This window comes from Schistocerca nitens, chromosome 6 (genome assembly GCF_023898315.1).
Source record: "Schistocerca nitens isolate TAMUIC-IGC-003100 chromosome 6, iqSchNite1.1, whole genome shotgun sequence".
In the NCBI taxonomy this organism is placed as follows: domain Eukaryota; kingdom Metazoa; phylum Arthropoda; class Insecta; order Orthoptera; family Acrididae; genus Schistocerca; species Schistocerca nitens.
Window position 1 is genome coordinate 314,851,071 of NC_064619.1, and position 26,106 is coordinate 314,877,176.

General features: G+C 39.0%; 1 protein-coding gene across 2 annotated transcripts in view; it reads right to left on the reverse strand.

Moving 5' to 3' along the window:
- LOC126262811 (uncharacterized) overlaps window positions 1-26,106 on the reverse strand; it is a 124,760-nt gene that overhangs the window by 15,416 nt on the left and 83,238 nt on the right. For both annotated transcript variants that reach the window (XM_049959655.1, XM_049959656.1), the window contains exon 4: window positions 20,465-20,675. In XM_049959655.1, the coding sequence (XP_049815612.1) occupies window positions 20,465-20,675 (211 nt within the window). The remainder of the gene's footprint in view (window positions 1-20,464; window positions 20,676-26,106) is intronic.

The following is a 26,106-nucleotide window of genomic DNA, read 5'->3' on the forward strand; positions in this document are numbered from 1 at the left end:
CAGATTGTCTAAGTCGGAAAATAGCACTTTTGGAAGCAACAGGCCGAGATGCTGAGGACTGGAAAAAGGCACAAGATGAAGATACAGAATGCAAAAAATACGCAACTCAAAAACAATTTTGCTTTGAAGATGGTGTATTATGCCGTAAAACAAAACTTGGACCGCGAATTGTTGTTCCCCTACACCTTAGACAAGAAATAATGGCAGAGGCCCACGATCACATCCTTGCAGGACACGGTGGACAGCGGACAACCGAAAGACGTGTAGCAGAGCGATTTTGGTGGCAAAGCAGAAAGCAGGATGTTGCGCAGTACGTTCGTAATTGCATTGCGTGCGCACAATGAGCTGAACTTTCTCGTTCAAAAATACCCTTACAGAGGCTCCCCGAGGCTTCATGTCCGTTTCAAATCTGTGGACTGGATCTCTACAGGCCATATCATAGAACACCTGCTGGTAATAAGTATGTTCTTACAATTATAGATCACTTTTCACGCTATCTAGCTATGGTGAGTCTTCCAGATCAGCAAGCAAATACAGTTGCCCAAGCTTTAGTTAACAACTGGATACTTAAATTTGGCGTACCTGAAGCTATTATCACAGATCAGGGATCTAATTTTATGTCTGAATTAATGAAACAGCTATGCCACTTACTAAAAATACGTAAATTACGCACAACTCCGTTACACCCTCAGTGCAACGGGCACATAGAAAGAGTTCATCGGACAATTGGCAAGATGCTTAGTTATTATATTAATGAACAACATTCTAATTGGGATACGTATTTACCAATAATCGTGTCGGTATACAACGCCAAAACGCATGAAGCAACTGGCATGTCACCTTATGAAGTGGTCTATGGGAGAAAAATGCCGTCCCCTTTTGATGTAATCAGGCAGAAAAACGGAAAAGTCGGAGAAACAGTAAGAGATTTCAGTCGAATGATGAAGGATGTATGGAAAAAGGTTCAAAAATCTAATACAAAGGCTTTGGAACGACAGGAACGATTAGGTAATGCCCAAGCTAAATATCCAAATTACAAAATCGGTCAGTGGGTTATGCTTTCAACTCCTTACATAGCGAAAGGAAAAACGAAGAAATTTGTAACAAACTACAGAGGTCCTTATCAAATTATTGAGATCACGTCACCAGTCAACGTTAAATTGCAACTGCCCACCCGAACTACCATTGTCCATGCAAGTCGTTTAAAACCTTTCAAGGGCGCTCCAGACGTAATTCCTTCAACAATAGTGTCTGCTTTTCCGAAGGGTGGAGGAAGTTCCCGTAAAGGAAAAAGAGTAGCCACGCCAGCACAACATACAGACATGGCACCATACAATCTTCGATCAAGGGTGCGAATGTCCTAGTTGAATCTTAATAGACTGTAGTATACATATGTAAATAATTAATAAATGATAATGGTTTATTTTTTAAGAAAGAAAAAGTTGAACGTAGAAACAGGTAGATCTTGTAGTTAACAATGTATTCCTTCTTTTCTTTGTTTTTTGTTTTTACTAGGTTGGTAGGTCCATAACCATGTTGTTTGCTTTTTTCAGACAAACGCCGTGCAAACATTTCCTACACAAAACCTATCCTACCTCAATGACTCCCTTGACAGTTCCCTTCTGAAGCCATTAGATATGTTCATAAACTCACAGCAAGGCAAAATTGATGCCAATGTTATGATGCAATATGTCTTAAAATTAAAAGGTGAACGCAAAACTAAAATTATAATGCTAGGAACGGGTATATCTGGAACCTTTGTGTTGGTGTTTCTACTTTGTACAGTTTTCTTTTATTTAAGACGAAAAAATAAGCCAAATAATAATATACCACTTCATCAAATCCCTGTTAACTGGATACCACACTCTTAACTAGTGTACTGCAGTAGTTACTTTTGAGCATTAGTGTATTAATTTTGTTTATTGTACTTCAGTCTTTACTATACAGTCTTATGTTAAAGTAAACAATACTGTAGAATAAATATTCTTGAATTCATATAGGGTTGATTAAACAGGTGTTGCTATGTAACTTTCTGAGTGAATAATCTTTTTTTTTTGTTTATTCATTGTCACCAAGACTTTTACATTTCTGCACATCAAAAACTCCATTTATGGACCCGAACATAAACTCTAAACCAGACCGTACTTCGGACAACAACTTGGCTTCCCCTAACTTTAGATATGCATGAATATGTGTCTTATTACCTTTAGCAAAGAGTTCCTCTGCCACACAATACTCCAAAGTATTCCAAATACACAAGACAGTGTTGACAAAGTGTTGCTTTCCACCAACGGAATCAGAGTCAACTGTAACTAGAAAGACTTCGCCACGTCTTTTATACCTGCCCCTAGTGCCGGTGTTGCAAGCATCTGGAACTTGTCCAAGCCTGTCCGGCACGTCGGAACCTGCGCGCGGCCTTGAAACCGTTGCGCAATCGCGAAAACGCGTACTCGGGCCACTGGTAATACTAGGTGGCCCGGAGTCGCTTTCTAAAGGGGCCCCCACTGGGGCCACCGCCGCGGGTGCCTCTCCATCTCCGAATAGGTACGCTGGCAAGCGCGACATCGGCAAATCCCATCCGTCGTCAGATCCATGTTGTGTAGTGTCTTCTTCATTCCCAGTTCCCTCTGCATCAGTATTTGTGTAATGTTCTTGGGTTTGGGTTTGTTGTACACCACTGGAACCATCTTAATACATTGTTCGACGGTATCCCACAGCGGGACGCAGGTGGTACGCCATCCTGCAATATCCAAAAGGTAAAATAACCTACTTATCCATTCTGCACGGTAATGTTCACAAAAATGGTAACTACAGGTGCAGTGCCACTTCTTCTTTTCCACAGACAACTTGTGTACAAGCCTATATTTCTCTTTACCCTGGCAAGGAGACCGCACTACCCGTGAGGCCATTTTCTAGGATGGCCTACGGCTGTGTGTCTGAGAAGGACTGTGTGAATACTACTGTGGCTCTAATATGTGTACCACAGAGGCCTGTATCTACCTTGCCTAAAGTCAAAGTAACGATGAGCACATCGTATACCGTTGGGCATGAATACAAACTCCCTATACGCTTCCCTAAATTGATTAAGTAATTGTTGCAGGTTAGGTTTATAAAACCACAGTTCTTCAAGCACAATCACAGCAGCAGAATAATTAATTTTGTTCCCATAGAATGTTAGTGCTAGGTCGTCGATACGCTGCTGGTTGGTAGGTACCAGGAAGGCGAGGCGCAGATCGTCAGGATAATTTCGGATGTGCTCCCAATTTGAATAAAAAACCTCCAACGCAGACATTAGCTGTAACAATAACCTTTATTTAGAATGTTACAGTTCCTTTCCTTTTACAGAACGTCATATAAACACGATTACGGACTACAAATGTTACATATTTCACCTCGCTCTGCACAACATCATTTTTTGCAGGTTCATCACCAGCGATTTCCACACCAATATAGAATGGGTTGACACCCTGAAATAGTTTATTTTTACACTTACACATATTTTCTAAATCTGGCCATCCCTTTACCTTACACCCAAGGTATCATCCGATGCACGACTTCGCTCGCAATAATTAAACCGGCCACCTCGCGCTGCGCGTCTCCCATCAGCTGGGCGAGACGGCGACACGAGATACACACCGCTACGCATAATCAGACGCCGCCGCCGCTGCCGCAGCAGAAGACTTCACAAACAACACAGCTGCCGCTCTCCGAACCAGAATATTCCGTAAGATACAGTTGTACAAATCTTCAATAAAAGTTATCTTATGTAAAAATGATGTTTCATTCGACCTCATACCCGAGCCAAGGAAGAACCCACCCTGCCCACATGTTGTTAAAAGAGAAAAGTTAATTTATTTAATATTTTCACCCTGACAGAATGCTTTAGAATGCTCATCCTGACAATTGACAGCATCAAAAGAGAAAACCCGGTTACAATATGAAGTAGTAACTGTAAAAAAATTAATTATCTTGTGTAAAGAAAACTTATGCTAAAGTGACACATTCCACATCATTCATGATCTAAAGAACAAGGATTAACGTATGTATGCATGCATGTATGTATGTATGCATGTATGTTTCCTGAAACGAACCTATTTCTAGTGGGACACGGGAAAATAATGTGAATGGTCATTTGAAAAGCATTACTTACAAAGTGAATTTCCTTTTATGCAAGATGAACTATGTGTGAGAATGTATGATGAATTTGTTAAATCACAGAGCATCTGACTATCATTTAAAAATCAACTCTTTTAGGATGACCATTTAGAATCATTTTGAGCCCCAAAGATCAGATATTTATGTCATCATTAAAAATTTTACTGGCACATTTGTGTGATGTATCTTAACGTGTAACGAACGCAAAAAATATCACCATTATATGCGAAAGCTTAGCTTCTCTTGTGGCTTATTAATCTTAGAGACCAATATTATATGTGAAAGCTTTTCTTTATTGTAGCAACAGTATGTATATTAATTTAAACCATTATTTTTTTCTATTTGTGTGTTCACTCTACTTAACAGCGATATTGCTATTGGTCGACTACATCATGTGTCCTATGCTCTGAATATTCACTGTCATCGGCTAGTGAGATCATGTGACACGAGCTATGACTGGCTTACAAAAGTGCATCGCAATCTCGATTTCAATGCTTCAGAAAGCAACATGCGGTCTTTGGTGGAATTTGAATTTATACTTTGGTTATACAAATATATGCAGTGTACATGTTGCTACATATCAGACATCTTTCAAAATTGTGTTTTTTTCCTTGAGTTTCGTTTTCTAGAGTGCCAGTAATTTCTATGTCGGTGTATAAAACTAAAACCATTCAAAGGATTGATAAGTTTTACAGTCCTGAGGAAAAGGATAGTGTCAGTTAACATGGAAAAAGTGTATTTTCATCCGGGAAGTGTATTTTTAACCAGGAAATCTGGGAATTTTTTTTCCTTGTCCGCATATAACCCTGTTAATGCACTGCACCATTAAGTATGAGTATATATCCTTGCATCTAAGGCTATGGTGAACGTAATACACTTTCATTCTTCTGAAGACAGCACACAGTTTACACTTCCCCTACACTACATAATGACATCTGACTGGTGCACTTAGGTGCGAGCACAAACTACCCAGGCATGCCTCAAATCACATTTTGAAATACAAGTTCTCAATAACAAAAATCCTTGCCACATCTCCGAACTTCTGTAGCATACTTGTTACACCTTTCAACCTTCCTAATAATGACTTTTACCATAAGGTTTTCACCCTTGTGAATGACCTGATTACAAAATCTGTATTATACTCTTTGACTGTATTACATATTTCAACTTTAACACTGGAAAAGCCACTTAGTTATGAAGAGTGCACACCTCCAAAATCTGAAATCATTGTCCAGCCTCTCATACTGACATAATGAACGCTAACTCTCAAATAAATGTGTAAGGAGGGCTGAGCTTTCAACACTAGTAATACTCAACATTCCGTTGCTAAACATGCTATGACACTACCACAGACCCAGGCACATTTTCCAGCACCTGTCCTTCTGAAAAACATGAGAGAACTAAAATGGATCTAGGAAGATGTAGCTCCAATCATCCATTTGGCTTTACTTTGCACTATGTTAGTTTTCAAAAAATTAAGCATAATTAACAAGTGAGAGTAAATTTCTGTAGCAGGATGTCAGAAAGATAAGAAACCAGGTGAAGCTTACTTGCAATGCATTTGGCAAACAATAATATTCAAAACATGTAATTAGGAAAGTTGTGAAGCTGAAGACACATTTTTTTAAAATAAAGGTAACAAACTCTCTGTCGGAGATTGCCTATGAAACATTTATGCAACCACTTCTAGAATATTGCTCAAATCTCTGGGAACATATACACCAAAGGGCAGCACAAATAAGCACAGGTTTGTTTGACCCATGGAGCAGTTTCATAGAGATATTAAAATAACTGAACTAACTCTTGAAGTTAGTCACAATGTATCCTGTGAAAAACCTACTTAGAAAGTTTCTAGAGCCAACTTTACGTGATGAATCTAAGAATGTACTACAACTCCCTTTGTATTACTCCCATATGGACCATGAAGATCACATTAAACTAATTAAGTGTGCACAGAGGTGTTTAAGCAATCATTTTTCGCATGCTCCGTATGTGAATGGAACAGGAAAAAACCCTAATAACTAGTACAATGAGAAGTATCCTCTGCCATGCACTTCACAGTGGTTTGCAGAGTGTAAATGTAGATACAAAATTGGAAAACCTCTTCTACTAAAACCAAACAATTAATAAGGTACATTTGACTGTCACACGTACTTAGCAGCATACTTACAAGGGAACCTCCCCATTGCACCCGCCTCAGATTTAGTTATAAGTTGGCACAGTACATAGGCCTTGAAAAACTGAACACCGATCAATCGAGAAAACAGGAAGAAGTCGTGTGGAACTATGAAAAAAATAAGCAAAATATACAAACTGAGTAGTTCATGTGCAAGATAGGAAACATCAAGGATAGCGTGAGCTCAGGAGCGCGGTGATCCTGTGGTTAGCATGAGCAGCTGTGGAATGAGAGGTCCTTGGTTCAAGTCTTCCCTCGAGTAAGAAGTTTAATTTTTTATTTTCAGACAATTATCAAAGTTCAGGCACTCACACATAATCAACTTAGCTCTCCAAAATTCCAGGACATGTTCATATTTACTTGGACATATGCAGGATTTGACGGTCTACACACGGAAAAATTTGAAAATGTAAAAAACATGTGTTTCAACAGAGCACAGGGAAAACTGTGCGACTGTGAAACCGTTGCATTCATTTGTTGCAGTTTATGTGACAAACTCTTATTTTTTCATCACTTTTTTGGGAGTGATTATCACATCCACAAGAATACCAAAATCGGGCAAGGTAGAAGAATCTTTTTACCCATTCACCAAGTGTACAAGTTAGGTGGGTCGACAACATATTCCTGTCATGTGACGCACATGCTGTTACTAGTGTCATATGGAATATATCAGACGTGTATTCCTGTGGAGGAATCGGTTTACCTATGAGCTTGCGATCAGATGTTTCTGGTTCCCATTGGAGAGGCACGTCCTTTCGTCTACTAACCACACGTTTTGTGGTGTGGTCGCAAAACACAGACACTAAACTTATTACAGTGAACAGAGATGTCAATGAACGAACGGACAGATCATAACTTTGCGAAATAAAGAAAGTAAACTTTTCAATCAAGGGAAGACTTGAACCAAGGACCTCTCAATCCACAGCTGCTCACGCTAACCACGGGACCACAGCGCTCCTGAGCTCACATTATCCTTGATGTTGCCTATCTTGCGCATGAACTACTCAGTTTGTATATTTTGCTTATTTTTTTCATAGTTCCACTCAACTTCTTCCTGTTTTCTCAATTGATCTGTGTTCAGCTTTTCAAGGCCTATCCACTGTGCCAATTTATAACTAAATCTGAGGGGGATGCGATGGGGAGGTTCCCTTGTTAGCAGCATATACTTTATGACGTGATTCAGGAGCTCTACCAGCAGCCAATTTCTTGCCCAAGAAAGAACTTTGCAGCTGTCTGAAAAAGTCTTTGGTGAGTACTGTACCATCATCTGGCAAAAGTTTATCCAGTGAAGTAGTTGGATGTGGGTGGATATTATTACCCAGGAAAAGAAAAAAATGGTTCAAATGGCTCTGACCACTATGGGACTTAACATCTATGGTCATCAGTCCCCTAGAACTTAGAACTACTTAAACCTAACTAACCTAAGGACAGCACACAACACCCAGCCATCACGAGGCAGAGAAAATCCCTGACCCCGCCAGGAATCGAACCCGGGAACCCGGGCGCGGGAAGCGAGGAAAAGAAAGTCAGGACCAAGTGCATCCACACAATGTCACTTTATTGTTGTATCCCATCTGCACATCTAAAGATGTTCACAATATCACTTGAGCAACCAAGATGTATAACACGATACACCAATCAACATCATCATACCTCTGCATATCATAAATTCACAGCATCAGCTACCACATCATTTCACGTGAATGTATGATGACAGTTATTTTGTAAATTGAAGTGAGATTCATCAGCAAAGTGCACATTGCTCTTCTAATTCAGACTTCAAAATTAATGGTTACAACACAATAATAAATAAGCATGTCCATATAGTGATATGAGTGGGATGTCAGGAATACTGCTCACAGCCTCCAATAAACAGTTTGCATGAAACTTTAAAGGCAACTGTAAGCTCTGCAGACATTTTTAGTTTTTGTTGTGTACATACGATCAAATACCATCCTGTTGTGGAGTGGTTACTCTTGGATCACATTGTACTGGTCTGTGACAAGCATTCCTGAGTCTCAAAATGTTTACCACAGCAATGACATTAATTAAATTGAGTTTTAATTTGTATTTCTATGGCAATTAATAACATTGCAATTTGAAGGATCAAGATGGTCCCATGTAGATTGGGTTTAAATGCAAGGAGTTTGGTGGCAAGGGGACTATGGTCAACTCATCTTGGTGCTTTTTGAACGGCACACATGTAATGAGACTGTGCGACGCATTGTCTGGATAAAATAAAAATGGTCCAACTGAAGTATTTGTAAGCATTACATTGTAAACTACTCCCATGGCCCTGATAAATCATATGTGGGAGTAGTTCAGACATCAGCTACATCTCAGTGCGAGTATATAGAGTATCATGGTCCAGTTACAACAATTGTAGGCCAGTTTTCCTCAGGAAACGATACAACTACTTTATAATGCCCTTCTCAATGGAGTCAGTGCATGCATACAAGACAGAAGGGTGTCACATCTTACTGATAAGTGGATTCGTACAGTCAAGTTCTGTATAGACTGGACTCTGTTGCGCAATCACTGGAATAACATTTCATCTCCATTTCATTTTGTTTCCTTGTTTCCTTCTGGGTGCTTCACTTTTCTTGTCAGCCACTTCTTTTGTCTGCTAACGGATGGCTTGTATCAGGTTTAAAACAGCCAAGTCGCTCTGGCAACCAACAGATGATGTGAGACAGCACTTTTTGTTTACAGCCAGAACACCATTTTGCCCAACCTTGGAATTTCAGAAAATATGAAACAGAAAGGCACACACTAATGTGCAGTGAATTGCATCATTACAGTAAAAATGTTGTGAAGCTGGTTCACTTTGGCTTGGCTCTTCCTCATCATGCTGCAGTGGTATTTGTACTTATTTGTACTTGTTAGTACTCTGTATTGATATGTGGCATAAAACCACATGCTACATGAAACTGTTTTCACCTATACCAAAGCACTCTGCATAGGTATTCAGTGAACATAACAGGAAGCACAAATGAAACATTTTTTAACAACAGCTGGGATGGAGTTTTACAATTGCATTGAAGTATTACCTGCTGTGGCAGTACAATATAGAACTTGTATAAAATTATTGCTGAAAGTGAAGAGACGATTGATACTGATGATGTTGTTGTTGTTGTTGTTGTTGTTGTTGTTGTGGTCTTCAGTCCTGAGACTGGTTTGATGCAGCTCTCCATGTTAATCTATCCTGTGCAAGCTCCTTCATCTCCCAGTACCTACTGCAACCTACATCCTTTTGAACCTGCTTAGTGTATTCATCTCTTGGTCTCCCTCTACGGTTTTACTGATGATGATAATGATGGTGTTTTAATGATTCTCCAGCTGTACAATTCCCATTCCTGCAATAACTAAACAGAGTATTCCACACAAGGCAATGCTATGTGATGACACTGTCCCAATGTTCAACCACACACAACATGCCCATATAATTTTTCCACACTTCATGCCACTTCTGTTTGATTTGAATTCCATACACTGCTCTTACACTCTTCAAGAGCACATAAAACTGTCCAGTGGGAAATTTTTTTCAGTTCCCATGTTTGTATTCACTCAAACTGACACTTGTTATGAACATCTGCAGATTGGGCACCCCTAAAAAAGAACTATCATAGTTGGTTTACTTCATGAATACCTATAGAAACAAACAGGTGTAGTAAAATGCCAGTAACAAACAAGATTTTAAAACTTGAAAAACTATGGGTAACAAGGAAAGTTGACAAGCCAGAGGATAAGGGATGCAGATAGAGGACAGAACCACAGATGGGACATGTGTGCAGTGACAGAGATAAAGGAAATAAAATGTAAATAGTAGAAGAAGAAAAGGTCCAAGAACTGGAAAGACATTGAAAGAATCACCAAAACATAAAAGAGAAGTAATAAGGGAGGAAACATTTGAAGAAGACGAAAGACAATGGGTGAAACAGCAAGAAGTGATCAGGGGTAGCTGAGGAAGTGGAAAGGAAGCAGATAATAACAGGAGTGAATGAGTCATATGTATTTCCCTCACTACTACATAAGCCCATCACTGGCAAGAAAGGGAAGGTCTCCCATGAGACAGTTCTTGTCATGTAATTGCTGATACACAATGAATGTTACACTTTTTTACTTGTATGTCAGCTTGATGTCTAAGAAACTATATGCTGATACCTGTATTGACAACACAGTGCCTTCTTAAAGCTTATACTCTAGAACAAAATACTGGTGACATTAATAACCGAAAGGTACAGGTATGATGTTAAACATTGGCAGCCACAGAAGTTTATCCAAGAGGTAGCAAGATTCTAAAAGCTCCACTTTGGTCAACTGTTTGTCCAGAGTGAAAAAAAGACTTCTTGTAAACTACACAATGGATTTTTGACCGAATTTTTACAGCCAAACAATGAGTGGGATATGGGCAAATGGGGTATAAAATTAATCGGTGAGAGGTCTAGTTTTGCAAAAACATATTTAATTGCTCAAAAGTAATGAGGGTAATTAAGAAAAGCTTAATTATGGATTTGAGGGAAAATTAAATATTTCCATCGAAAAGTTTATCTTTCCAAGGCTTAGCTCTTTTGAAAATAAAAAGTTACATTAGTGTGATATTTACTATCAAAAATGCTTTCCTTCAAATCAGGTACTAAATTCAGGATGTTTCAAAACCAAAGGGCACTAGAAGAGCAAATCAGGTGTAAAAAGAAAAATGTCAAATGTTCTGTGAAATTATTTGTAAAGTAAGAAATAAAATAGATTAGAGAAACATTTAATGCCCCTTTGAATGATGCTCAGCATCACATACAGCAAATGAGGTAAATCAAATGTTTCTCTGTTGTGTTATGTCCGCACTATAACACAACAAATATTCCATGATAACCAAATTTATTTGACCTTCTGTCACTCAAAACAAAACTTAAGTTTGACTACACAACACTTCACTGGCTGTAGTGCCAAGGAGAAATCAGAGTCACTAGTAGAGAATACAAGTCCAAACCACTGCCAACCAGTTGATACCGACGCGTCGCAAGTTTCCAGCCACAGAAAACACAGTACGGTTCGGTCGTCATGAATCCAGCAACCGGGTAGTAACACAGTCATCGGCAAAGATTTAACTGGTTAAACGGGCTAAGGGAGCTTGCTTAAATCCGCAGGTCTGGCCAATCAGAGTGTTGGTAGATGGTGCCCTTATACGGTTGCTCACTCTGGTGGCAAGGGCAGTGCCGCCAGGGAAATCCGTATTGATAGTGGTGTGTATGTTGCCACTAACCCCGCAACGATGGATTCACTTGCGCCAGTTGTTGACATCGTGTGCGGCGCCAGCGGTACTCACTGTGTGCCGCACGTGTTGTAGTACGCTGCGCCAAGTTGACGGCTGCTGTGCAGCGGTCGATACGACATTCTCCAATACATTTTATTTCTTACTTTTAGAGAAATCATTTCACAAAACATTTCAATAAATTTTTTCAATTTTTTTTATTCATACAAATGAGTAGTTTTGCATGTCCCAAGAAATAAATTTGACAGGAGCTGCTGCTGAGTCAACGTTCGAGACCACCAAAGAGCTAAGGGTACCAATCTCCTGTACACCCGGCTGTGGCAGAAGCAGTGTACCCAATCTGTCTGCATATAGAGTGAATTCTGTGTGGAAGTGTGAGAAAATGTTCTAAATGTTTGTGCAGCATGTACCTGGAACAGCATATGGGAACCACGGAAAACTGCCTAAAAACCACATCCAGCTTTGCTGGCACATAAACCGCTTGTCGTTAATCCACTGGGGAGGTTTGACCCAGGGTGGACATACCTCCCCATCCCAGAAGTGGTCACATTAACATATGGCTATCAGGCAGCTGATAGCAACTACACATAGCTTATTGTAACATAACTGTTTGATAGTTATCCAGCCAATATCTTTTGAAGGTGGGTTGCTGCTTTACCTTAAAGGTAAGCATATATCACTGATATATCCAAAGATGATTTTTTTATATTATTAATATGGTACAGATGTATGTCACCTTTGGACCAACTCTTTAACAGTCTAGGACTCAGCAAAAGTGGTCTTTGTCTCCCCGTTTTGGCATGTTATTGTCGAAACATGGCAACTGGACTACATAACTCTATGGCTGTATGTCATATAGGGCTGCAGCCCACATAGCTTAAGAAGGTCCAGATATCTTTTTGACCGTGATATTTCACCATTTTTCATCACACTGAGCACAGAAGTTTATATTTTTTCTGTATTTTGGTCCACAGGTGAAGTGTATGTGAATATACCTACAGTATAGCATGAGCATGTTCTTCATATTCTACTATAATCGACTACCATGTAAAACTGAATGAAGTCTCAGTAAGACTTGAGGGGTCAAATACAAACTTACTGTTGAGATTAAGATGTGCACAAGTGAAGGAGCTGTTCTTGTGAGAATTGGGGAAGGGTGTCAGACAGGTATAAAGGAGACATATTTATAAGGTGGTAGGTGTTGAAACATGCCCTTTTCATAGCTCATTCAGGGCTGTACAAGGAAGCAACAGAGAAAAGATCAGATTATTTTGCCAATGTTCTGTAAAGAATCTATCCTCAAAAGTTACAAAACACCACCAAAACTGTCACCATGACAAGAAAATGGGTAATTTCCTATAAACACCCTGGAAATCAAACACTGCAATAATTAGCAATGGCACTTTGTCACTCCTGGCATGCCATTAAATAGACTTAGACATTAATAAAAAGTCTACCATAGACTCCAGGAGGGACAGCTATGATGTAAAATCTTCCTCACTGCACCAAAGAGCATTACAAGAGGTAACATACTACACAGCAAGGACTTGGTTCTTGATAAATGGCTAGGCTTAATACATGTGAATCCCTTTGCTTGTTTTTGTGTGCCTCTTGTCCAGTTCTTCCTCCTGGCTACTCACTTCATTGATCCACATCTACATTTGTACTCCATAAGTCACCATACAGTCCATATTAGAGCCTACTTTGTGAATCACTATCAACTAACCCATTTTCTGCTCCATTTACAGATAGTGCACAGAAGGAGTGTACAACTGGTATTATTGTCGAGATCTGTTTGCCTAGAGCATATCTTGTTTGCTGTCAGCAGATGTGCTTCTGTCTATAGTTCTCTTCTCCAGACACTTGCTGCACTGAAAGCAGCACCAGCGAAAGAATAAAACTGATTTTCAGTAGACCTCACACTTGTTAATGACATTGCAAATATCAATATCTATTGTTTGACATATTCAATTTGCACATTTTGAGCTTGTTCTATGTTTTAAACAAATTATTCATCCCAAAGAAATCAGGTGCTGACAGATGTGAAAATTACCGAACTATCAGTTTAATAAGCCACGGCTGCAAAATACTAACACGAATTCTTTACAGACAATTGGAAAAACTGGTAGAAGCTGACCTCGGGGAAGATCAGTTTGGATTCCATAGAAATGTTGGAACACGTGAGGCAATACTGACCCTACGACTTATCTTAGAGAATGGATTAAGGAAAGGCAAACCTACATTTCTAGCATTTGTAGACTTAGAGAACACTTTTGACAATGTTCATTGGAATACTCTTTTTCAAATTCTGAAGGTGGCGGGGGTAAAATTCAGGGAGCGAAAGGCTATTTACAATTTGTACAGAAACCAGATGGCAGTTATAAGAGTCGAGGGGCATGAAAGGGAAGCAGTGGTTGGGAAGGGAGTGAGACAGGATTGTAGCCTATCCCCGATGTTAGTCAATCTGTATATTGAGCAAGCAGGAAAGGAAACAAAAGAAAAATTTGGAGTAGGAATTAAAATCTATGGAGAAGAAATAAAAACTTTGAGGTTCGCCGATGACATTGTAATTCTGTCAGAGACAGCAAAGGACCTGGAAGAGCAGCTGAACGGAATGGACAGTGTCTTGAAAGGAGGATATAAGATGAACATCAACAAAAGCAAAACGAGGATAATGGAATGTAGTCAAATTAAATCAGGGGAATTAGATTAGGAAATGAGACGCATAAAGTAGTAAATGAGTTTTGCTATTTGGGGAGCAAAATAATTCATGATGGTCGAAGTAGAGAGGATATAAAATGTAGACTGGCAAGGGCAAGGAAGGCGTTTCTGGAGAAGAGAAATTTGTTAACATCGAGTATAGATTTAAGTGTCAGGAAGTTGTTTCTGAAAGTATTTGTATGGAGTGTAGCCATGTATGGAAGTGAAATGTGGACAATAAATAGTTTAGACAAGAAGAGAATAGAAGCTTTCGAAATGTGGTGCTACAGAAGAATGCTGAAGATTAGATGGGTAGATTACATAACTAATGAGGAGGTACTGAATAGAATTGGGGAGAAGAGAAATTTGTGGCACAACTTGACTAGAAGAAGGGATTGGTTGGTAGGACACATTCTGAGGCATCAAGAGATCAGAAATTTAGTATTGGAGGGCAGCGTGGAAGGTAAAAATTGTAGAGGGAGACCAAGAGATGAATACACTAAACAGATTCAGAAGGATGTAGGTTGCACTAGGTACTGGGAGATGATGAAGCTTGCACAGGATAGAGTAGCATGGAGAGCTGCATCAAACCAGTCTCTGGACTGAAGACCACAACAACAACAACAACAACAACATTCATAGTTTATTTACATTGTGTCATGTCCTCTACACTATCTCTCAGAATATCTCACAAAATTAACTAGTCTAACTCTGGCTAACGACTACTTACATTCAGTACCTGTAATTCCAGCACTTTGTCACTGTTTACAAACTTTTAAGTCACGATTCATAACTTCATCAAATCTGATATATTTGAACAGTAGTTAAATTAACTATAAGAAGATAAATCATAAACAACAGCCAACAGCCAACATTGATTCTGACCATTACCTAACATGCATCAAAGTCAAGTTAACTCCCAAGAGAATTTTCTGTAAGAAAACTCCCCTACTGAAATTTGACAAAAAAAAAAAAAATTTCCACAAAAAAATACACAGAGAAAGCACAAGCCCTCATTCCTCTGAAGAAGAATATCAAGCACCCCTGGTGGGACACAGATTGTGAGAATGCAATTGTCACCAGGAAATTAGCATACCAGAAATACAACAGTAACAAGAACCTAGAAAATTTACAGGTGTTCATTCAACAAAACATGGAAGACAACAGCAAAAATTATTCGCCAATCCAAGAGGAAATACCTGAAGGAACAGCTAGACTCTATAGAGGACAACTTCCGCAACTACAATGCAAGGGACTTCTACAGAACATTTGCAGGGCACATCCAAGGATACACACCACTGAACCTCTGCTTTATAAATAGTGACGGAAAATTGGCACTGATGGATAAGGAGAACTGCAAGGTGCTGGCACAGTACTTCTCAGAAGTTCTCAGTTGCCCAGAACCCACAGAGAGATTCCCAGACAAAGAACCTATAGACAGACACACAGACTCACTACCCTGACACAAGAGGAAGTCCACAGGCACATCCTCAGCCTCAAAAACAACAGGACATCTGGTGAAGATGGCATAGTGGCCGAACTATGGAAAAACCTTAGACCAAACTCATTCAGAGAACTCACACAGATCATAACAGACATATGACATCAGAAAAGTTGCCAGATGACTGTTAATGCGCATTTATCCACCCTCTGCACAAAGATGGTGACCCCACAGATGTGAACAATTACGGGTCATCTCACTAATACAAGTCACATACAAGGTACTCTCAGCGTGCCTACTCCAAAGAACATGGAACCAACTGGAACATAAGATCAGCGAATACCAGGCGGGCTTCCATCCTGGTCGCTCCTGTGCAGAACAAATCTTCAATCTAAAGACTATTCTGAAAATCCAAGCCTTCAGGAAGAGTCCAGTCATTTGCACCTTCATTGACTTCAAGAAGGCATATGATTCCATCGACCACCAGTCATTGTTCAACATTCTACATGAACAAGGTTTGGATGGCAAGACACGGTGACTGATCAAACAGGCACTGACAAACAGAGACATCTAAGGTGAAATTCAAGGGGGAAATCTGCGAACCCTTTGAGATCAAGACAGGTGTTCGCCAAGGTGATGGACTCTCACCACTCCTCTTCAACCTAGTGCTGGATAAGGTCATCAAGGACTGGGAGAAAGAGTAGCAAATACAAGGCCATTGGAAGCCAGTGCGACTTGGGCAACACAAGGATAAGCTGGAGATTGGCTGTCTAGCCTTTGCAGATGATCTGGCACTACTCACCGATAATGAAACTACAGCAACCACACAGATTGAAGTACTCAAAGAGTGCGCAGAAAAAGTACGGCTACAGATTTCCTTTCAGAAAACTGAGTTCTTCTGCACGAAAGTAAACATTCCAAATTTGAACACAAAGTATGGCAAGATCAACAGAGTCACACATTTTAAGTACCTAGGTGAAGTGCCCTAACTGACAGGAATGGAGAAAATTACCCAGAACACAAGATTATTGAAAATGAAGAGAGCCTTATACAAAACACAGGGTATTTACAACAAGAAATTTCTGTCCCCCGCACCAAAATTCATCACTAGAACACTGTAATCAAACCTGCAGTGCTATACGCTAGTGAGACACTGATATTACACACAAAGGCCAACTTTGAGAACATTCTCACATAGGAAAGAAAAATCATTAGGAAAATTATTGGGCCAAAACTCACAGACGATGGATATAGGCTTCACTCCAGGGACACCACAGACTTCTCCAACATTGCAGCGGACATTAGAAAGAGGTGACTAAAATTTTATGGACACATAAACAGACTCCCACAGACCAGATTCATCAACAGAATCCTCAGGTACATCCAGAGACCCAAGACCACTACACCCTGGATGACACAAGTCAAAACTGATCTGGAAAGAGCTCAGACAGATTCAGCGGATGTCATGGACAAAGGCATCTATAGACACAAGGTGTACAAGTGGAAAGTGATGTCAGAGAAAACAGAACCTAAAACCCAAAGGCCAAAGTGGATGGAAGAAAGGAAGAGAGCCTTTAGTGAATGAATGAATGAGGGAGTGCTGGAAGAACAGGAGGAACAAGTAGTCATGAATGTTTCATATGGTCTGATAAAAGGCCTGTAACGTGTGTAATAATAATGCACACCTATGATAAAAGTCAAGTTCTGAAAAATAATACTTCTGGAGAAAAATGTATGCCTCTCCTTTAATGCGTATAACTTGTTTCTCTTTCTTTAAATCTGATTACTGAATACACATAAATTCTACACAAATATGGCACAATGGTATAAAATTAATTTCCCTTAGAGAAATATTACAAGTTTTATAGTCGAAATACCAAATAAAACCTTCACGGCTGTTGAGCTTTCTTCTCCCCCCACAAAAACATAATGTTTCAATTTTATTGTTCGTAACTTCCCTGGGGGCTCTTCAGACAACAAAAAACTGTCAAAGAAAATAATTCAATGTACATATCTTGTAAAGGTAATAGTCACACTCTTTCTACACATTGAGGTGACAGAGGTCACAGTATATCTCCTAATATCATGCCGGACCTCCTTTTGCCCAGCATAGTCCAACAACTTGACGTGGCATGGACTCAACAAGTTGTTTGATGCCCCTTGCAGAGATATTGAGCCAAGCTGCCTCTATAGCCATCTGTAATTCCAAAAGTGTTGCTGGTGCAGGATTTTGATCATGAACTGACATCTCAATTACATCCCATAAAAGTTCGATTTGATTCACATCAGGTGATCTGGGTCGCCAAATCTTTCACTCAAATTATCCAGAATGTTCTTCAAACCAATTGCGAACAATTGTAGCCTGGCGACAGGGCACATTATGAAATGGCTGCAAATGGTCTCCAAGTAGCCAAACATAATCATTTCCACTCAATGATCGATTAATTTGGACTAGAAGAAACAGTCCATTCTACGTAAACGCAGCCCACACCATTATGGAACCACATTGTTGAAAACCTAGGTCCATGGCTTTGTGGGGTCTGTGCCACACTTGAACCATACAGTCAGCTCTTACCAACTGCAATTGGGACTCATCTCACAAGGTCACAGTTTTCCATTGATCTAAGATCCAAATAATACAGTCATGAGCCCAGGAGAGGTGCTGCAGATGATGTCATGCTGTCAGCAAAGGCACTCGCATTGATCGTCTTTTTCCATAACCATTTTATGCCAAATTTAGCCACCTGTCCTGTCAGATAAGTTCATCATACATCCCACATTCTGCTTGTCTGTTAGCATTGACAGCTCTTTGCAAGCACTGCTACTCTCAGTCATTAAGTGAAGGCTGTCTGTCATTGTGTTGTCAGTGGTGAGAGGTAATGCCTAAAATCTGGTATTCTCAGCATACACTTGACATTGTGGGTCTTGGAATATTTAATTCCCTAACAATTTTTAAAATGGAATGTCCCATGTGTCTAGCTCCATCTACCTTTCCATGCTCAAAGTCTGTTAATTCCCATCACAAGGCCATAAATACGTTTGAAACATTTTCACATGAATCACCTGAGTACAAATGACAGCTCCACCAATACATTGCCCTTTTATACCTTCTGTGTGCGATACTGCCACCATCCATATATATTCATATCGCTATCCCATGACTTCTGTCATGTCAGTGTAGAAGAAAGATGTTGTCGGTTGCTGTATGTCAGGCTCACATTAGTAGAACATCTTAATTTAAGAAGTTCTTGCAGCTTGTAGTTCAGGGAGGGTAGAATTTTTTCCAAGTAGCCAACAGTAAATTATTTTTCTTAATTCTGCTAGTGAAATGCCTTTACAAGTGTTACTAATGTTTCTTGCACTTTGCAACCAGCTTGCTACTTCCTTAAATTCTGGAGTCAAAGCCAGAATACTGTAAGAATAGCCTCTGAAGTTACTTTTCAGAATTTCTATGACATCCAAGAGTTTCCATGCGCAAATGTTCACTTCTTCATATAAAACATAAGTACTGTTTAAATATGTACTTTGAAAGAATTCTCTCATTGCTTCACTTCAACCAACTTCACACTTTGTTTTAAGCATGCCTGTCATTTATCTTTATGTATATAGTCCTCTGTACATCTTGCCGATTCACACACATATGCTTAAACACAGTCACGCACTATCTCATTAAATCCCACACTGCGTAAATAGTGCTCAAAATTTTGTTTGTGTGGCTATCTAAAAACTAAAACTAAACTCTGTCCAAACAGGCCTCGAAAGGCTCAGTGGTACTGACCGACTGCTGAGTCATCCTCAGCCGACAGGCATCACTTCAGGCAGGTGTGGAGGGGCATTTGGTCAGCACACCAATCATCCAGCCATAGTCAGTTTTCGTGACCAGAGCCACTACTTCTCAGTCAAGTAACTCCTCAATTGTCCTCACAAGGGCTGAGTGCACCTGGTTGTCAACTGCACTCGATAGACCCAGGTGACCACCCATCCAAGTGCTATCCAAGCCCAATGGCGCTAACTGCAGTGATCTGTGATGTAACAGATTAAAAAAATTAACAAAGCATAGTGCCGCACTGCCCGCTGAGCGCCTAGCCGGCTGGTTACGCAACTAGCTTGGCTCGGCGCCAGGCCGGCACACCAGCGGACGCGCATACACTAGAACAACCTAGTATGCGCGTCCGGGATAACGCTTTCTCGCTGGTGCCTGCAAAGTCTAAGTCTGTTATCAGCGCGTGACGTAACGAAGGTCACTCATTCCCTATATAAGCGGGCAGTGCAGCCCAGCGGAATCATTCTGCTGTGAGCTCTATCTGCAACAGCATTGAAGCACTATGCCTCGTCGACGTGTGTATCGTCAACGCCGCCACCGCATGCCTGTCTACAAACACATCAGTGAGAATTATGGAACGGCTATTGGCTATGTGGCTATCTACCTCTAACATTTTTTAAAAATTTCACTCAATATTTTCAAGTACCATGTCATTAATACAAATAATTATTCATTTGTTCAAAGAATTCATCATGAAGGAGAGAGAACCTTTGGGGAAGTGGAATAATTCAAAACACACATTTTCACAGAGAAGTAGTTGTTAGAAATCACTTCTGTGCACTGTATTAACAGTCAACAATTATGAAACTGATATTTACAATTTTTACCCACAAGTGCAAAAATGGACAAAGTAAGATTGGCAGGACTGACTGATTCACAAGCTTCGTAGTGTCTACAAACCTTTAAACAACTGGCAGCTTTTTTAAATTCTTCTGGCTCCTGGTCTTTCATTGCCAATGACAGGCCATGAAATCTTCCCAAACATCTCAAAACACTGGCACAGTGTTCAAAATCAAGACATTCTGTTCGAGAAGCTGATTTGAACCCAGTTGGGCTTACATCCTCCATCACAATGAAATCATTTTCACCATCTGCAACAGCCTTGAAACACCTAAAATACAAAATATAATGTAAAAAATATAATAAATCATTAACAAAGTAATGCATGTGATATGAATATCTACTGTGATTCTGGCATCAAACAAACACAAATTATTATCTTGAATTTGATCACATACAACAAGTGCGACTATACAGAAGAGAATATAAATATGTTATTGGTATTCATTACAAAATCTGGCATCAATAGCTGTACGCTCTGTTTATCAGTTTTGTAGGGGCAACTACAGGACTTTCATGCAACATCTGTACATCACCCCAAAGAAATAAGTATGAATGTTACTGGAAATTATGTTTTGTGATAATGTATCTGAAGTATCATCTTTAGTTATTCACAATCTTACAGAATAACAAACCTTCCTTCTTAGAGACGATGCTGTGGATGACAATCAGCACTCGTCTATTCTCTGACTTGCACATACAAAAGGAGATGCTCCAGAGAAATGGGATGAGTAAGAAAAGAAAGCATTTACAAACTATTTCTGACTATTATAGTGACACTAACATCTACCAGAAATTACAGCACCCTCAAATATCAATAACTACTTCCTCATAGTGGCAGACACAACACACTTGCTAACAATTAACAACAAACATGTGTGATATTTGCTCAAAATGCCATTAGGCTCAAAAACCTATACCCTACAGAAATTATTGTTACTTTGATTTTCATCCTGAAGACTAATTTGATGCAGCATATAATAGAACTGGTCAATGCTACACTCTCATTCTCTACTGAAGAACACAATACAACACAGTCCAATAAAACTTCACATACAATTATTTTTTATATTTTTATTTATAACTTACATGATTTTAAATCAAGTGCACACTTGTATCAGTATGAGATACACATGGAAATTACATCTGCACCTGAGTTTGGTTAGAGAATATTGTACAGATTTTGTAATTTTTTTTTATTATATATTTTTTAATTTTCATTTCTTACGTTTCCAATTATTATTGTTATTTTATTATTATTCTCAGTAGTATTGTTGTTGTTGTTGATTACTGAAATATTTACAAAATATCAAAAAGAATGTACAGTGTGAATGAACTATTTTTGTTAGTTAATGTTATGGTTACTATTTTCGATGAAACGTCTTTAAGGCAGGAGTTGTACTACGTCAAGCATGTTTGTGTAGTGAGTTGTATTATGAATCTAGTGTCATTTGGATGCAACAGAGGCAAATATTAATAAAATATGGAACATCACACAAGTAACCTGTAACATTTAATTTAATACTATACATAAAATTATACTTATTTATCCATGTATGTTGTGAGAAAACAAAATTTCTGATTTTGATTGAACCCAGTAATCAATTTTGCAAATCTGTGCCAAGAACAAGAATAAGTACTAAAGGACAACCAACAGAAGATAAGAAAAATGAAATTTTTATGAAGTTCCACTTAAATTAATGATCAATCTAACATTTTTCTCTTATTTTTTCCCAGCATACTGAGAAAAGATGTCAGCAACAAAAATAATTTTTGTAAATTTTAATTTTTTTGTCAAAGTGAATTATAACATAAATTAGAAATTTTCCATGCTAGTCCATCCTGTGCAAACCTCTTTATTTCTGCATAATTACTGCAACCTAAATACATTTCAGCCTGTGATACTTCCATCCATTATCAAACACACTATTCCTTGATGTGTTGACAGTGTATCCTATTAACCAATCCCTTCCTTTAGTAAGTTGTGCCACAAATTTCACTTCTCCCCAATTTCATTCATTAATTATCTGATCTATTCATCTAACCTTCAACATTCCTCTGTAGTCCAACATTTTAAAAGCTTCAGTTCTCTTCATGTCTTCACTGTTTATCATCTATGGAGGAGGAGGAGGAGATTAGTGTTTAACGTCCCATCGACAACGAGGTCATTAGAGACGGAGCAGAAGCTCGGGTTAGGGAAGGATGGGGAAGGAAATCGGCCGCGCCCTTTCAAAGGAACCAGCCCGGCATTTGCCTGACGTGATATAGGGAAATCACGGAAAACCTAAATCAGGATGGCCGGACGCGGGATTGAACCATCGTCCTTCCGAATGCGAGTCCAGTGTGCTAACCACTGCGCCACCTCGCTCGGTTAACATCTATGTTTCACTTCCATACAGAGCTGTATTCCATGCACATTGCCAACAGAGAACTCTCTGTAACACTTAAATTTATATTCAACATTAACAAATTTCTGTTTTCAGATAGCCACTGACAGTTATTTTTCTACCAGAAGAGCAAAACATATCTACTACTGTTAGTGCCTCATTTACTAATATAATTCCAGCAACATCATCTGATTTAATTTAACTACATTCCATTACCCTTGTTTCATTTTTATTAATGTTAATTTCATAACCTCTTTTAAATACACTATCCATTCTGTTAAACTGTTCTTCAAGCCATTTGCATAGCTGACAGAATTCCAATGTCATTAGCAAACCTCATACTATTAATTTCTTCTCCCTGAACTGTAATTTCCCTTCCATATCTCCTTTAGGCTGGTTCACAACAGGCCAGTAATCTAATCAAGTTGTAAGTTAGTAACTAAAAGTGTCTGAAGTGTTGTTTAGTAAAGTTAATAAGTAAAACAGTTTAATCAGCCCAATGTATTATGTCGAATAATGGCCCATTAAGTAGCCCCTCCCCCTCCACCAGCTCACTTACAATTGGCACACCACTGGACATGTGTGAACACCATTTGTTTAGTAGTATGCAATATTGTCCATCATCATTCTGCTCTCTGTTTTCCGTCATCTGTTTCTTGGAAGTCAGAAAAATGGGATGCTGTTGTGATGATACAACAGTTAAGCTTGTTTATCTTTATGTAGAACAGGAGTGCTTGTGGGATGCACACTATACAAAAATAAAGCACTCAAGGTAACCAGTATCAAAGAGTGGGAAAATATGATGAAAACCCACAGCTTTCAGGAAAAGCAGATTAAAAAGAAAATAAAAAGCACCTAATCAGTATTTATTCTTTATTTTTAGATTCTGAACATTGTACTACAATAAGCATTTGATCTACACTGTACCATTAACTGTGCAGTATTAAAATTATCACATTGCGTATTCCTAACAGATTCACCTACTTCCAAGAACAGAAGAAAATTAAGGATCAAATTCACCAGGGAGAGGTGTGGACACAGTGTACGTACCAAAGATTAAATGGTTTAAGATACTGGATGAATGTCCCAGGAACTTGAATATGGAAACTATACAAAGTGAAAGCAATTTGGTAAGCCAGTATTTAAGACACGTTTATCGTTTATGCTTCAAAATAAGTATATAAGAAGTTTGAAACCCACTTCAACAGCCACTGAAATTGTCCAAAAGCTGTCTTCTAGAAAATCACACATCTGCCAATAAATCAATCATTCCCCTACTATTTAGGCAGCATAATGTTCCCAAATAGCATGGGAGTTGTGTGATCCACAATGGGCTGAAGTTCTTGGTACCTATTTCAGAAGTACATTGGATGCTCCTTGCAAATCTCTTTGGGAGATCCATTTTTGTACCCAATTTTTCTTTTTGTTCCTCACAGTTTCGATCTCTTCTTCCACCTCTTCCAGTATAATCATTGCTGCAAGATGTACAGCTTTGTTAGCTATCGCTCAGAAAATCATGTTGCAGTGCATGCCTCAATAATAGCTAACAATTGACTGCCAGTTAAATCAAGTGTGAATGCAGACTTACTTATTTGCTGTTAGCTCTCAAGTAGAGCTACTAAATCACTTGCTGCTTGACTACATTACTAGCCTTGTGTGAAGCAGCCTTGGGTGCTCAGCTGTTTCATCATTGTAGAGATAGAGCTCCACCAGGGATAGGCTACAATGCTGTCTCACTCATTTCTCAACTACTGCATGAATTTCATGTTCTTTGACTCTTACATTTCCAGTGTGACTTGTGTATAAATCATAAATAACCTTCTGCATCCTGTATTTTATCCCAGCTACTATCAGAATTGCAAATTATGTTTTATGGCTTTCTATAAATCTACTACAAATTTTATAAATGTAAGCTTGCCTTTCTTCAATCTATCTTCTACGATAAGTCATAGGGTCAGTACTGCTCACATTTCTTAAATTACTCCAGGACCCAAACTGAACTTCCATGAGGTTGGCTACTACCAGTATTCCCATTCTTCTATAAATAATGTGTGTCAGTATTTTGCAACCATGACTTGTCAAACCGATAGTTTGGTAATATTCACACCTGTCAGCACCTGCCTTTTTTTGAATTGGTACTTTACCTGCCTCATACATCTTCTGCGCCAGGTGGAATATTATTGTCATGGTATGTTCTCCTAAGGAACTCAATAACTCCCAACAGAATGTCTGGTATCCAGCTCAGTGGAAGTTGAATGCTCACAGGAGGTACTGGATCTAAATGGTTGTAGAGGGCACAGGCCAGCTGTAGCACTGCACTCACATAGTGAATGTGCCACTCATCTCACCATGTGAATATGCCAGCCAACAGTGTTCCTTGTGATTGACATAAATACGGCTGCCCATTGAACCATCATTCAGCTCTGTACTCATGTGTGATATTGTCAGTTGCTGTCATCACTGTATTACACACTATTGGATCATTTTTTTGAAAGGGGTTAAAAATGTAAACAATATGATAAATGTTCAATTAGGTCTGAAAATTATATACTGTGTATGTCTATGAAATATACTGGATTATTATATACTGTGCATGTCTATGAAATACACTGGACTACTTTACTATTAAATTTGTATTGGCTGTTTATATTTTACCATACAACATTTGTATTTACTGTTTTGTTAAAGATAGCTAACTTCCTCATTTCAAAACTGTTTTGTTTAAGATAGATAATTTCCTTGCTACAAAATAATGTAAAAACCAATTTGTAAAAATTACTTGTAAATAGCTCTCTTGACCTGTCCAATATCATATGTACAGCTGTACAATACTATCATTTCCTGGATCAATAAAAATACAATACAATACAATACAAACCCCATTTGGCACTTTGCCTTTCTCTCTGGTCACAATTCAGATTGTATCGTTCTTTGGTCTTGGCCTGTTCACATCATTGTGGCAAAAGTTTCTGCTTGGCACTTCATTGGTTACATAGGTTGCTTTGCTCTTGTCCTTGTCTGTGTCCTGTCCACCATCAGACAGCCATGTTTAGCTTATTATCTCTTGGTGTTGTATTTCTCTTCCACCGGTGGGCTTTCCACCTTGTGGCTTTAGCTGTTTCTCTCCTGAGTTCTGATGCATGCACTGATAGCAAGTTACTCATGAATATAGCAGAGTGTTGTCTACTCCAAGTGTGTTGTTTCAACTTAGGTCTTTAGTGCACTCTCAAATTCTTTTTGCGGTATCATATGTCCCAGCTCATTGTGATTAACTTCCTCTTCCCTTTCTATAATGTTGTCTTCAGGTTTGTTTCC